Source organism: Megachile rotundata, chromosome 4 (assembly GCF_050947335.1).
Source record: "Megachile rotundata isolate GNS110a chromosome 4, iyMegRotu1, whole genome shotgun sequence".
Classification (NCBI taxonomy): Eukaryota; Metazoa; Arthropoda; class Insecta; order Hymenoptera; family Megachilidae; genus Megachile; species Megachile rotundata.
Genome location: NC_134986.1, coordinates 21,847,138 through 21,859,215, shown reverse-complemented (window position 1 = coordinate 21,859,215; position 12,078 = coordinate 21,847,138). Strand labels below are relative to the sequence as shown.

The window sequence follows — 12,078 nt, the reverse complement described above, 5'->3', positions numbered from 1 at the left end:
AAAAATTATTTCTCAGATTACAAGATCACCGACAAAAAGTAATAATAACCTCTTCTACACCAATTAATACAACACGTGATACACAATGCAATTTGGATTTGTTATGTTGGCAACATGAACTCGACTCTTGTCGTTTCCACCGAACCTCAACTGAACGCTACCCTAAAATTTTGTAGGGTAGAGTTCAACTAAACCTTTGGCGTTTCCACCGTACAAGCGCTGTCCCCAACCCGACTCTAACCCGACTCTGACCCGATTTGGACCCGATTTGGACCCTCGATGGAAACGTAGTCTTAGATTCTCATTCTAAGTTTTTCTCAAGTTTGATCACGAATCATGCAACATCCCGTTCATCGATGATTTCTTTCGATTACCGATCTACCGCTAAACCAAGTAGAAATGTGGAATTTTTGTTCAAATAAATTCGCGTGTGCAAAAGGAAAGCGCGGGTCATGTAGGGAAATAACGCGTTGGCAAGTCAAGGCAATTTTTGAGAAAAGTTATTATCCTCTTGAAGAAATCTAATGGAATTGCAAGATGAATCTCTGCTGTATAATGTTTAAGAGTAAAAATTAATAAAAGAGCGCGGTAATTATTTATAAATTTGAAATGGAATCCAGTGGTAAAGTGTCCGAAGATGAAGAAGAGGTTCTTGTATATGTAGAATTCGAAGGACTCGTTGACAGTAATGTATTTAACGAGAAACAATTACAATTAGATATGGTTGGTATAGATACGGAACATCCAATAATGCAAATTAATGGGAAAGTAAGTTCAAATTATTTGTACATAAATAAATAAAATAATATTATTTTTATGTAGTATTTATTGCATTGATAATTTTAGTTTTATGAAGGTGTTTACGAAGATGTTGGTGGTACATACATGTTCTTTACAAAAAATAATGATTCTACATTGGATGATCCTGTTTTTGATACTGCTTCGAATTTAAAATATTTTGCTAAAACTAGAAAATGTTTGAAGATGAGACGAATCTTCATAAAACCTAGAGCTGAAGTTCTTGGTGATTCGGAACATGAACAATGTATTCCAAATTTAAATACGCTTAAACAAGCAGGAGTACCAATTCAATATCAAAAAGAAGGTATTGATTTACTGGATACAATTCTATTTTCAGTCTTTTTAGCAATTTGTATTCCTCGCATAGTATATGCCTCGATGAAAATTGTACAATTGAAATTTTATTTTGTAGCTCTTTCTTTTTGGAAAACAATGCGGAACAACAGATTAAATGCGTTACATTCCTATTTAGAAAAACAGCGAGTTAGACAAGAAAAAAAGTCTCAAGGGATAATTCTGGAATCTGAATCAGATGAAGATAATCCTTTTGCTATGTATAGTCATAAAGAAGAGATCAAAAGTATGATAAAATCTGAAGATATCTGTGTTAATTCAGAAAAAGAATCAAATTATAGTGATAATTCACCTTGTACCATTGATGAAACTTCTAATAATGTTAAGGATAATTTTCAGAATGATTTTAAGCCTGAACCTTCAACAAAATCAGAATCTTTAGTTTCGATAGATGTTGATTGTCATTCACCTAAACCCATAAAAGCATACAAAGCTAAGGTAATTTGTAAAAAGAATCTAAATATAGCTGGTAACAGACAAAGAGTAAAGCTTAATTCAAAAAGATCTTTATTAAAAGATAAAATTTCATCTTTTAATGTAGAAGAAAATAAATTGTCAGGTAATAAAGAAACTAAAATTGAAAATGAATCAAGAAAACGAGATAAATCCAACATTACTGAAAGTTTAAGCGCATTAGAAATTACTACAAATAAAAATGAAAAGTAAATTACCAATATGACAATTGTAACATTCGTGTTAAAATGTGGTTTAAATAATTTGCAGTAAAACTGTAGAACAACTAGAAAAGAAATGGATGGATGCGTTTTCAGAACAGTATGAAAGTAGTGTTGAAAAGACTAAAATGATATAAGATAATTACTTTTTATTAGATAAAAATGAATTAATGTTAGCATATGATGAATTTTACTTTCTTTCTTATTTAGAAAAATATCTTCTTCGTTTCACGATTATTGTATTAATACATATTTCAATATGAACTGTGCACTTTATTTTAAGCAAATGTATAAAACATTACACATGTTTGATACTACGATCATAAAAATATAATTGTTAAACATAATCGATAATCAATTGCATCGAATTATATTCATGATTATTAATTTTTATACTTTGCTTAATTAAATTTGTTAAAGTACATTAGAAATTAACATAAAATAATTTTACACTAGATTTGTTGTTGGATTACATACAACAAAATGAGATTTTTTTCGAAATGAAATAATTTTGAACAGTACATTTTTCATAAAACATTAACAAAATTCGATAAATATCAAAATATCTTAAAAAAATTCTTCTTACAAGCATATATTGTTTAAATTAGTTTTAAAATACTGAAACTGAACTATTTGTCAAATTATAGAAAATTATAACTCATTATCAATAATTGATATACATAAACAGATCTTAAATTGCACCAAAGCAGATTTTATTTAGGAATTTTGATGCGAGCTTAGAAACGTCGATATACGCATTTTATTTGTTGTGTTTAAAATTGCTTATTACGTTCACCAATCCAAATCACCAGGAAGTTCATCTGGATAATCTCCGGTCAAGCAAGCGGTACAATGTCCAATATAATTACTTTCACGGTTATCCATACCAAATCTTACAGCCTTCACAAGACCGTCTACAGAAAGGTACGTTAAACTATCAGCTCCGACATGTTTTGCTAGTTTCACGTTATCCAATTTATTAGCAATTAATTCTTCTCTTGTTGGTATATTAATACCCATATAACAAGGATATTTTAACGGAGGTGAAGCTATTCTAATGTGAACCTGTAAATATTATATTTACACATCGAATATTATTTTATACATAATAATAATAATAACTCACTTCCTTTGCGCCTGCATCACGAAGTAATTTAATAATAGGTCCAATGGTATTTCCTCTGACAATTGAATCGTCTATCAGAATAAGTTTTTTCCCTTTTACATTTTCCGATAAAGCTCCAAACTTTTTTGCTACACCAAGTTGCCTGAGTCGCGTACTAGGTTGGATAAATGTTCTACCAACGTATCTGTTTTTACATAATACTTCCGCAAAAGGTATTTGGGACTGTGAAATAAAATGTTCGTTTAAAATTTTCATTTCTTCGCTTTTATCTCCTGCTTTACTTTTCGTTTTTATATACGTTCAAATAATAAAATATTTAATTAATTGAATAACAGATTTGTTATATGTTTAATTATGCAAAGAAGGACCTGGTACTTTTACCTGTCTGGCATAACCATGCGCTGCTGCAGTTCCAGATTCAGGTACTGAACTAACTATATCTGCTTCTACCGGCGATTCCAAAGCAAGTTCTCGGCCACATTGCATACGGACAGAATATACCATTTGTCCTGCGATATGAAACTAGTTTTTACAATAGTACAATATAAATTATATCGATACGTATCGAATTATATCAATTCGTTTTAAAATAATATAAATTTAGGTATATTATTATAGTTTACCTTCAAAAATGCTATCACTGCGTGCAAAATAAACATATTCGAAGATACAAAACGCCTGAGGCTTTTTATCTGGTCTCTCAACAATATCTATAGTTTTAATACCCTCGCGTGTCAATTCTACAATTTCTCCAGGAAATACTTCGCGTACGTATCGTGCCCCGATACTTAAAAATCCACACGATTCGGACGAAATCACCCAACCTTCAGGTTCATCGTCATCATCTGATTCACTTCCTGCTACATAAAAATATTTTATTCGATAGAATTATTATAATACACGATGTAATATTATATCAACTGGTTATTAACTTTGTGATTAAAAATTAAACTTCGTTACGAACCTAAGTTACCAATTGGTACGATTTTTCCAAGACATAATGGACGATTTCCGTAAGGATCTCGCACGCCATATATCGTATCTCTTTGCATAATTACTAACGAATATGATAATGGTGCTAATTGCATAAGATGCTTTATACGAGCTGGCCAATCTGGTCCATTGACTTCACCTTCTGGAGGATTCAAGCAAAGGGCTTGCGTTATTAATTCAGAATCTGAATGAGTTGACAATCCAACACCGCGTCCTAACACCTATTATAGTAAATAGAATATAATCAGTAACAGACCACGTATTTATGAAAATATTTATCTTTAATGCAGAAGATTACCATTTTCCTTAATGATTCTGTATTTACTAGTTCTCCATTGTGAGCAACTGCTAATGCTCCATGTGCAGTATGAACTACAAATGGTTGACAATTAACTTCCTCGCTTGCTGCACTTGTACTATATCTAGTATGGCCAATTCCAAGATTTCCACTCAATTTCTTCATATTTTCATCGTTAAAAATATTATTAATCATTCCCATACCCTTGTGGACATGAAAAGATTTTGAACAAACACCTTCACTCGTAACAATGCCTGCACTTTCTTGACCTCTGTGTTGTAATGCCACTAAACCTAAACAGGATATATAATAGATAGCGAGTAAGTAAAATTAAATGCTAATACATTTACATCTAAATTTACCTAAGCAAATTACTTGAGCCACATCGATTTGAGATGGCCAGTCACCCGCTGCGATGCATCCAAAAACTCCACATTCATGAGTAAGCCCAGTCATTGATTGCTTATTAACTTCTTCTTTACTATGCAGCCTTTCATCTATTTTGCATTCGATGGCTGCTACTGGAGTACATGTGTCTGCTTGCGTATCGCAAAACATTTCAATTATACTCTGAAAAATTTGTATTCGAGTCAATACTGGATAATAATTTAAATATAAACAATTGATTCCATTGCACCAAATTAAAATTAGTTGTAAAATTATATGATAAAAATATAAAAATATTTGGCTTCTAAAGTGTATTAAAATTATCGAAAGCTTTATGATATTGTGTTATCGTTAAAAAGAAACATTGTAATTCTTATATTGCAAAATATGTAACAGACCCCCTCGAGATTCCTTAAGAATTATCAGCAGTGCCCCTATAAACTATTGACCCTTAATGAACAGATAGAACCAGGCTTTTAATATTACTGTTATACTTTTTTCAATATATATACTTGCTTAATCGGTATTTCGCAACTGATTTCATCATTGTACCATATTGATATTACTGTGTGCAGAAAACATTTATAGTTGTAACTTAATTCCAATGTTCGATGCAATATTAAAATACAATATAATGTTACATAATTGTATATTGTAGAATAAGCGGAAAATAATAAAAACAAGTTTTTTCCTATTATTTTTATTGTTACAATTTTTTCAAATTGAAAATACATTTGAAAATTTTCAATTTTTTCCAATAAGTTTCTTTTTTTACATATTTCAAGTTCGTTCTTTCTTCGTATATATATATAATTCAATATTCGAAGCGAACTTATTTTAATTGTACATTATTATTATCAAAAGGTTAAATCGATTAAAGAACATACAATCATGTTACAAAAGCAACTATTTTGTTCTAGACTGTACCCACTTGTGGAATGTTATTATTGGCGGTTTCATAGATATTTCATAAATATTTTCGTATACAAATTACGTTACATGTTTTTTTTTCTTGTAGGTAAATTAATATCATTAAGTTCCAAATTTATTCCATTTCATTTGATAATTATTTAAAAACATTTATATTTAATTACATTAATTGCTCGCAGTTGCGATTTGTCAGTTAATACAAACAAATTTAAGTATACGAGTTTTGAACTTTATATATACACATATATATATATATATTCTCATCATATGCAAGTACGTACCACGTGCGTTAAAGTTTGAACGTTCGTGATGTTCTATCTGCTCGAAACGGATCCACATGAAATATAAATCTCGACTGACTTCGGAAACACGAATGAACGTATAACCAATGAAATGATGTTGATAACTGGTGGGGTTAACTCATTTAACTTATTTATCTTTCAAATTCTTTCACTGTCTTTTTACGCTCGTCGAAATAGCAATTATAGTTAATATAAGTTATATGAAAAATTGATTATGAACCATTCAATTACGCATTCACATATATGTAAATAAAAATTAGCGATCATTGCTTTTAATTATGACCATTAATATCAATAAATCATAATTATAGTGAATATTATTTTTTTTAAGCACACCATATAAGAATCTAGCAACAGAGCTACATAATATAGCAATGTAATATTGCTTTTTTCCTCTGATAAATTATTTATTTACGGGAAATTAAAGTGTTTGATGATCGTTTCATTTATAATTGTTTGTAAATGAATTATTCTTTTACCAAATATGTATTATATAAATACATTTTAAAAGATAGTCAGACAAAATTTGTCAAAGTTTTTAAATTGAATTTTCATTGATTTCTTAAAAACTCTATATATATATTATTATTATGATCTTGTTCGAAATCTTTTTCTTTCGTATAACACATGTTGACAGTTGACAATCTCATTACTTAATCGAAGCAAAGATAATTTATAAACTTACGCCAATCACATGTAACAGAACGCATGTTTAAAGTGGGGATGGAAAGGATCTCTAAAAACTCGATCCGTATAATTAAGAAGCTGATATTCTAGAAGTTAACAGAAGAGAGAAAACATGACTGGTAAGTACTCAATTAATTGTATAATTATGTGATACATAAGACTGTCTTTGACATATTTACATATACATATGTAGTGTGTGTATACCGAAAAGAATTATTTGGAAAATTATATGATAGTAATGACTTTATTAGTTTTTGAAATTGTATTTCACAACACTCTTTTTTCAATTTATATTTAAATAAATCGGTTTTATGCATTTTTTCTTATTACACAGGAAGGTAAAATATTTTTTCTTCAAATACTTCTTATCACGTGATTTTATATCCACAATATATTTTATAGATATGTTCGATAAAACTATTTTACAAAATCTTAATATATATATATGCATGTGTGTGTACGTACATACACGTGTGTGTGTATGTACACTATGTGTAATGTACAAACATGTACTTTTAATTGATCAAAAAATAGAATAAATTATATTAAGTTTTAATGACATCACATTTTTTCGAGCAGTGCAGCACATCGTAAATAATGAATAAAATATTCAGAATGAAACTATTATATCACTCTTCTTCTTTTTATTCGAATAAAAATATTTTATAAATATATATTATAAAAATTATGATAACATGATAGAAGATCAAAATTTATAATTGTTATTATGATTATAATTATAATTTAGATCATTTTTACGTAATTGAATGTAAACATTTGTTATTATGAAATCACATTTCGACGTTATATATCGGAGAACAACATCGCGTAAATAAGCGTTACGCGTGTAATGTTTTTCTTATTGTTCCTTTTTTTTTTATTTTTATATTTGCTTTTTTAACGATATTTGATATCGATTATTAAATTTTAAGTTTAACTATACGTTGTATCGCTATTATTAGATTTTATGTAAATTTGAAGACTAAATAAATTGGAATAATAAATTGAAATAGTAATTTGCTTTGCATGCTTGTTTAACATAAATAATTTTTTCCAAAAATAGAATTCACACGTGGAAAGTTAATTATAGAAGGAAAGACTAAGCAAGTCTATGAACTTATAAACGATCCTACGCTATGTCTTTTACAAAGTAAAGATCGTATTACTGCCGGAGATGGTGAAAAATCACACGATTTAAAGGGCAAAGCTGCAATTAGTACAGCTACGACAGCCAAGGTTTTCGAATTATTGAATGCAGCTGGAATAAAAACCGCTTTTGTGAAAGTAGTGAATGAAACTGCTTTCATCGCAGAAAAATGCCAAATGCTTCCAATAGAATGGGTTACCAGAAGATTGGCAACTGGTAGTTTTTTGAAAAGGCACAAAGGTATGAAAAATTGGATGATAATGTTAAAAATGTGGAAAGACGTAACTGAATTTATCTTGTCCTTTTTTTTCTTCCATTTTAATAGGAGTTCCTGAAGGATATAGATTTAATCCACCGTTACAGGAAACATTCTTCAAAGATGATAGTAATCATGATCCTCAGTGGTCAGAAGAACAAATTATTTCTGCTGGTTTTAAGTTAAATGAGCTTGTAATCGGAAAAGATGAATATGACATTATGCAACGTACAGCACTCGCTGTATTTGAAGTTCTAGAGAGGGCATGGGCAACTAGACATTGTGCTCTTATAGATATGAAAATAGAATTTGGTATAAATGTAGATGGTGAAATTATGGTAGCAGATATAATTGACAGTGATTCTTGGAGACTTTGGCCATCCGGTGATAAAAGATTGATGAAAGACAAACAAGTATAACGTGCAATTATTAAAAATAGATATCCTATCTATTTTACTTTAATACATTTTATTCTTTCAGGTATATAGGAATTTAACTACCGTAACCGAAGAAGATTTGAATACTGTGAAGCACAATTTTGAATGGGTAGCAAAACAACTTGACTATCTTACACCATCGCCTAGTAGCCTTGTCGTTATCTTAATGGGATCATCTTCTGACAAAGAACATTGTGCCCAAATAGCAAAATACGCGAAGCTTTTGCATTTACAGGTTGAGCTTCGTGTATGCAGTGCTCACAAAAGTACCCAAGAAGTATTACGCATTCTTGCGGAATATGAAGGTAGTTTCAAAAAGGTAAATTTGTTATTCATGTAACATACATTTTTTTCGTCATTTAAATATTAAAGGATATTTTAGCTTTTTATGTACATTTCTAAGAAAATTATTACTTTACGCATTATATATACTTTAAAATATTTAAAGGATTCTTTTGTACGAAAATACATATACATATATACATATATATGTATTGGTGATCGTATTCGAACTCGTTGCATGTGCTGTGGAAGTAGCTGAATCGTCAAAACAACGATAAGGCCAACGATATTGACGAACGTATATTATTTATTTCCACATTATCAGAAACCGTTCTTATTTTTCCTAGGTGGTGTTAATAGCTGTTGCAGGGAGAAGTAACGGATTGGGTCCAGTATTGTCTGGAAACACGTCTTTGCCTGTTATTAATTGTCCGCCTCTCAAGTCAGAAAATATTTCACGAGATTTATGGTCGTCAGTTAATGTTCCTTCAGGTAAATTGTGAATTACGCGTAATCATAATTTTGATTTATGCAATAACGATATAAGGAAATATATTCCATTTTCAGGAATTGGATGTACCACAGTCATTTATCCTGAAAGCGCAGCACTTGCAGCAGCTCAAATTCACGCGTTGCACGATCATCTCGTTTGGGCGCGTTTACGAGTACAGCAATTAACGAATTTCATCGCTTTAAAAAAATCCGATGCCGAATTAAGGAATCTTGTTATATAAAAATGTCGAGTATATATTTAATATTCATATGATTTTATAAGTTAGATCTACGATGTAAACAGAAACTATTTTGTATACGATAACGGTTGCTGATGCAAGTTAAGAAACAACATATGACGAATTTATAATAGTAAACAACGATATTATTTGCAATTTTCATATTTCTCGTTTTTCACTAATATCGTTTGTATTGAATATAGACGTGTGAATTGATCGCATTTGCATCGTGATTTGTACTCGAGTAAAAAACGAACTAATGAATTTAACATTGTAGATAAATGTTCATGTTAGCCCTTTTCGTGTATACTGTCTTACTGTTTCTTTTAGTTATTCTTTATTGGTTACAAGTGTATAACATCCATTTATTTCCGTTTAAACAAATTTTCGAGTAAAAAATTTTGTACACGATAAGTTTTAATGTACCATTTTACCGATCTGAAATAAAGGAAAGTAATCAATGTGTACTAATTCTAATAATATAAAATTAAATTCTTACAATATAATTGTTAATCCAAATTTTGACTTGCTAACGCTTCTATTTCATTAATCTGTTTGGGACATGTTTCCGTTAAGTTTACTGGACCATTTTCTGTTATTAAAATATCGTCTTCGATCCGTACACCTAAATCATAAAACTCTGCCGGAGCAAACGGATTTTTCTGACTAACGTATATACCTGCGAATGATAAAAGGCAAAAATTTGTAATTTTATAATAAAAGAAAATGAACAGTTGAACTTTATTGGATAGATCGTACCAGGTTCTACCGTAATTATCATTCCTGATTGAAGCTTCAAGTTTCTAGAAATTTTTCCTGTATCGTGTATATCCATTCCCAAGTAATGGCTAACGTGATGAGGGCAATAAGCGTGAATCGCAGAAAATAACTCGGTTCTACTTAAATGTTTTGGAATTAACGTAATTTCTTGTAATCGTTTGCCTAGTAAAGAACACATATCGTGATATAATTGATCTAAGGAAGGGAACTCTTTCAGTTTATGAATTAAAATGTTTTGAACATCCAATACTACTTCGTATAAAACTTTTTGTTTTTGTGTAAAAGTGCCGTTAATTGGCCACGTTCTAGTTACATCCGAGGAATACCCGTGATACTCGCAACCTATAGTATTAAAAAAATAAAATTATACCAGAAGTAAATGAGAATGTAAGAGTTTGTAGCGATAAATGTGCCGGACAAACCTGCATCCATCAAAACCATATTTCCATCATGAATGATTTGATTGTTACTAATGTAATGGATGATATTGGAATTTTTGCCTGCCGCGACAACTGGCGGATATGCTAAAAATTCGGCGTCGTTCATACGACATTCATAATCTACGGTTGCAAATAAATGATGTTCGCTCATTTTTGGTTTTGAAACTTCTATCGTTTTGGATATCGCTGTTGAAATAATTTTACAGCTCCGCTTCATTAAATCTATTTCTGATTTTGATTTAATTAGTCTGATTTTATGTATTATGTTCATCGGAGAGACAAACGACTGATTGTTAGTTAATTTCATTAATTCGCATAATTTTTTGTGTAACCTTGATTGTACTATGTCAATGTTATCGTACCAAATGGTATTTTTTTTATTCTCTTTTACAATCGAAAGAAGAAATCGATCCAATTCGGTTACAGGAAGAGCAGAATCAACGCCGAACATCTTAGGCGCTCTTTCAACTCCAATTCTAGGACCATCCCATAATTTTGAATGTTCGTCTTCTGGCGTGATAAATAACGTGCTTCTAATATGGTCATTCTTCATCGTAATTATTAAGATACTGTCGGGTTCTTGACAACCAGTGAAATACAAAAAGTCTGTATTTTGGCGGAAAACATACGGTATTTTACCAGACATGTACACTTTCGACGAAGCTGGAATAATGATAATATGCGGATCATCAAGATTCATGATACAAGCATTAGAAAGAATGTTCTCGATTAATTTTTCTCGTCTCTTTTTGAATTCATAAAGTTGAATGCCTGGTACGACTTCTCCGTCTTTCATTAAATGAGGATGCGTTACTGCAGTGGGTTGACCGCATGACTGACAGAGAATTGCCGACGATTCTTCGGTTTGTCGCCGATTTAAATTATTTGTAAACGTATCTAACGATTGTTTTATGTACATTCGCTGCCCTGTAATTACAATTGTTAGCAAACTAGCGTATAAATTTTAGTTTTGAATCAGTAACCTTGTGTAGATTTTAAAAATATAACCTCTTATATATCGACAATTTTACTTTTACTTTTCATTTCTTACCGAGTTTTTTAATTTGAAGCGTAACAGAATTTCTCACGGTCGTGAACATTTTAAGTTAAAAGCTTCGCTTGATAAATTACCGTAAATAAAACATTGACACTTTTAGGTATCACAGCCTATCATTTAAAGGGTACATACTCGTGCATAGTCGATTTTATGCAGTACTTTCATAAACTGTGTATACTTATATATCTATGGCGTACACCATACAGTGTATAGTGGTTGCGTTCTGACAGTACAACATAAGATGAAGACGAAGAGAAGGATTTATAAGTTTATTGGAATAAATCAGTGATGGATTTTGAATAAATTTTTTCTGATTACCGCGAATCTATGACCATCGTTTAAGTTGTGTTTTTTCTTCTTTTCTTTTTTCGCGATCAATACGTTATCTGTATTTAT

General features: G+C 30.4%; 4 protein-coding genes across 12 annotated transcripts; 2 read left to right on the top strand and 2 right to left on the bottom strand.

Annotated features, from left to right (window-relative positions):
• The first annotated feature begins 145 nt into the window (after positions 1-145).
• LOC100876488 (general transcription factor 3C polypeptide 6) lies at positions 146-3,209 on the top strand. Of its 2 annotated transcripts, XM_076530924.1 has the most exons (4): positions 146-768; positions 847-1,105; positions 1,214-1,381; positions 1,495-1,593. In XM_076530924.1, the coding sequence occupies exons 1-4, from the start codon at positions 610-612 to the stop codon at positions 1,497-1,499; spliced, it is 591 nt and encodes a 196-aa protein (XP_076387039.1). In that variant the 5' UTR covers positions 146-609; the 3' UTR covers positions 1,500-1,593. The 2 variants fall into 2 exon arrangements, with proteins under 2 accessions (XP_076387039.1, XP_012152182.2); XM_012296792.2 differs by having other exon boundaries at positions 610-768; positions 1,214-3,209.
• On the bottom strand, positions 2,521-6,681 carry LOC100881036 (amidophosphoribosyltransferase). Of its 8 annotated transcripts, none has more exons than XM_076530897.1 (9): positions 5,845-6,216; positions 5,146-5,198; positions 4,609-4,816; positions 4,247-4,539; positions 3,920-4,169; positions 3,579-3,812; positions 3,337-3,464; positions 2,956-3,177; positions 2,521-2,894 (listed from the first exon to the last, which is right to left on the bottom strand). In XM_076530897.1, the coding sequence occupies exons 1-9, from the start codon at positions 5,900-5,902 to the stop codon at positions 2,622-2,624; spliced, it is 1,719 nt and encodes a 572-aa protein (XP_076387012.1). In that variant the 5' UTR covers positions 5,903-6,216; the 3' UTR covers positions 2,521-2,621. The 8 variants fall into 8 exon arrangements, with proteins under 8 accessions (XP_076387012.1, XP_076387011.1, XP_076387015.1 ...); XM_076530896.1 differs by having other exon boundaries at positions 3,579-3,815; positions 5,845-6,202; XM_076530900.1 differs by lacking the exons at positions 5,146-5,198; positions 5,845-6,216 and adding an exon at positions 6,551-6,681 and having other exon boundaries at positions 3,579-3,815.
• On the top strand, positions 6,569-9,872 carry Paics (PAICS bifunctional enzyme). Its single transcript, XM_003708094.3, has 6 exons — positions 6,569-6,671; positions 7,616-7,939; positions 8,025-8,368; positions 8,436-8,711; positions 9,022-9,166; positions 9,242-9,872. The coding sequence occupies exons 1-6, from the start codon at positions 6,665-6,667 to the stop codon at positions 9,406-9,408; spliced, it is 1,263 nt and encodes a 420-aa protein (XP_003708142.1). The 5' UTR covers positions 6,569-6,664; the 3' UTR covers positions 9,409-9,872.
• Positions 9,720-11,817, bottom strand: LOC143264301 (xaa-Pro aminopeptidase 3). The gene is made up of 5 exons (XM_076530906.1): positions 11,677-11,817; positions 10,608-11,552; positions 10,165-10,527; positions 9,905-10,084; positions 9,720-9,843 (listed from the first exon to the last, which is right to left on the bottom strand). The coding sequence occupies exons 1-4, from the start codon at positions 11,723-11,725 to the stop codon at positions 9,915-9,917; spliced, it is 1,527 nt and encodes a 508-aa protein (XP_076387021.1). The 5' UTR covers positions 11,726-11,817; the 3' UTR covers positions 9,720-9,843; positions 9,905-9,914.
• Between the last annotated feature and the right edge of the window lie 261 nt (positions 11,818-12,078).

What these genes read in the sequence shown, in the direction of transcription:
- LOC143264301 (XM_076530906.1), bottom strand. Translation starts at nt 11,725, where the DNA reads ATGTTCACGACCGTGAGAAATTCTGTTACGCTTCAAATTAAAAAACTC. An exon ending in GCTTCAAATTAAAAAACTCG is followed by an intron (nt 11,553 to 11,676) that starts GTAAGAAATGAA and finishes TTGTAATTACAG; the next exon opens with GGCAGCGAATGTACATAAAA. An exon ending in TATGGTTTTGATGGATGCAG is followed by an intron (nt 10,528 to 10,607) that starts GTTTGTCCGGCA and finishes TTAATACTATAG; the next exon opens with GTTGCGAGTATCACGGGTAT.
- LOC100881036 (XM_076530896.1), bottom strand. Translation starts at nt 5,902, where the DNA reads ATGTGGATCCGTTTCGAGCAGATAGAACATCACGAACGTTCAAACTTT. An exon ending in CAGAATCATTAAGGAAAATG is followed by an intron (nt 4,170 to 4,246) that starts GTAATCTTCTGC and finishes TTACTATAATAG; the next exon opens with GTGTTAGGACGCGGTGTTGG. An exon ending in CGCATGGTTATGCCAGACAG is followed by an intron (nt 3,178 to 3,336) that starts GTAAAAGTACCA and finishes TTTATTTCACAG; the next exon opens with TCCCAAATACCTTTTGCGGA.
- LOC100876488 (XM_012296792.2), top strand. Translation starts at nt 610, where the DNA reads ATGGAATCCAGTGGTAAAGTGTCCGAAGATGAAGAAGAGGTTCTTGTA. An exon ending in TAATGCAAATTAATGGGAAA is followed by an intron (nt 769 to 846) that starts GTAAGTTCAAAT and finishes TGATAATTTTAG; the next exon opens with TTTTATGAAGGTGTTTACGA. An exon ending in AATTCAATATCAAAAAGAAG is followed by an intron (nt 1,106 to 1,213) that starts GTATTGATTTAC and finishes TTTATTTTGTAG; the next exon opens with CTCTTTCTTTTTGGAAAACA.
- Paics (XM_003708094.3), top strand. An exon ending in TTTTTTGAAAAGGCACAAAG is followed by an intron (nt 7,940 to 8,024) that starts GTATGAAAAATT and finishes CCATTTTAATAG; the next exon opens with GAGTTCCTGAAGGATATAGA. An exon ending in GATTGATGAAAGACAAACAA is followed by an intron (nt 8,369 to 8,435) that starts GTATAACGTGCA and finishes TTATTCTTTCAG; the next exon opens with GTATATAGGAATTTAACTAC.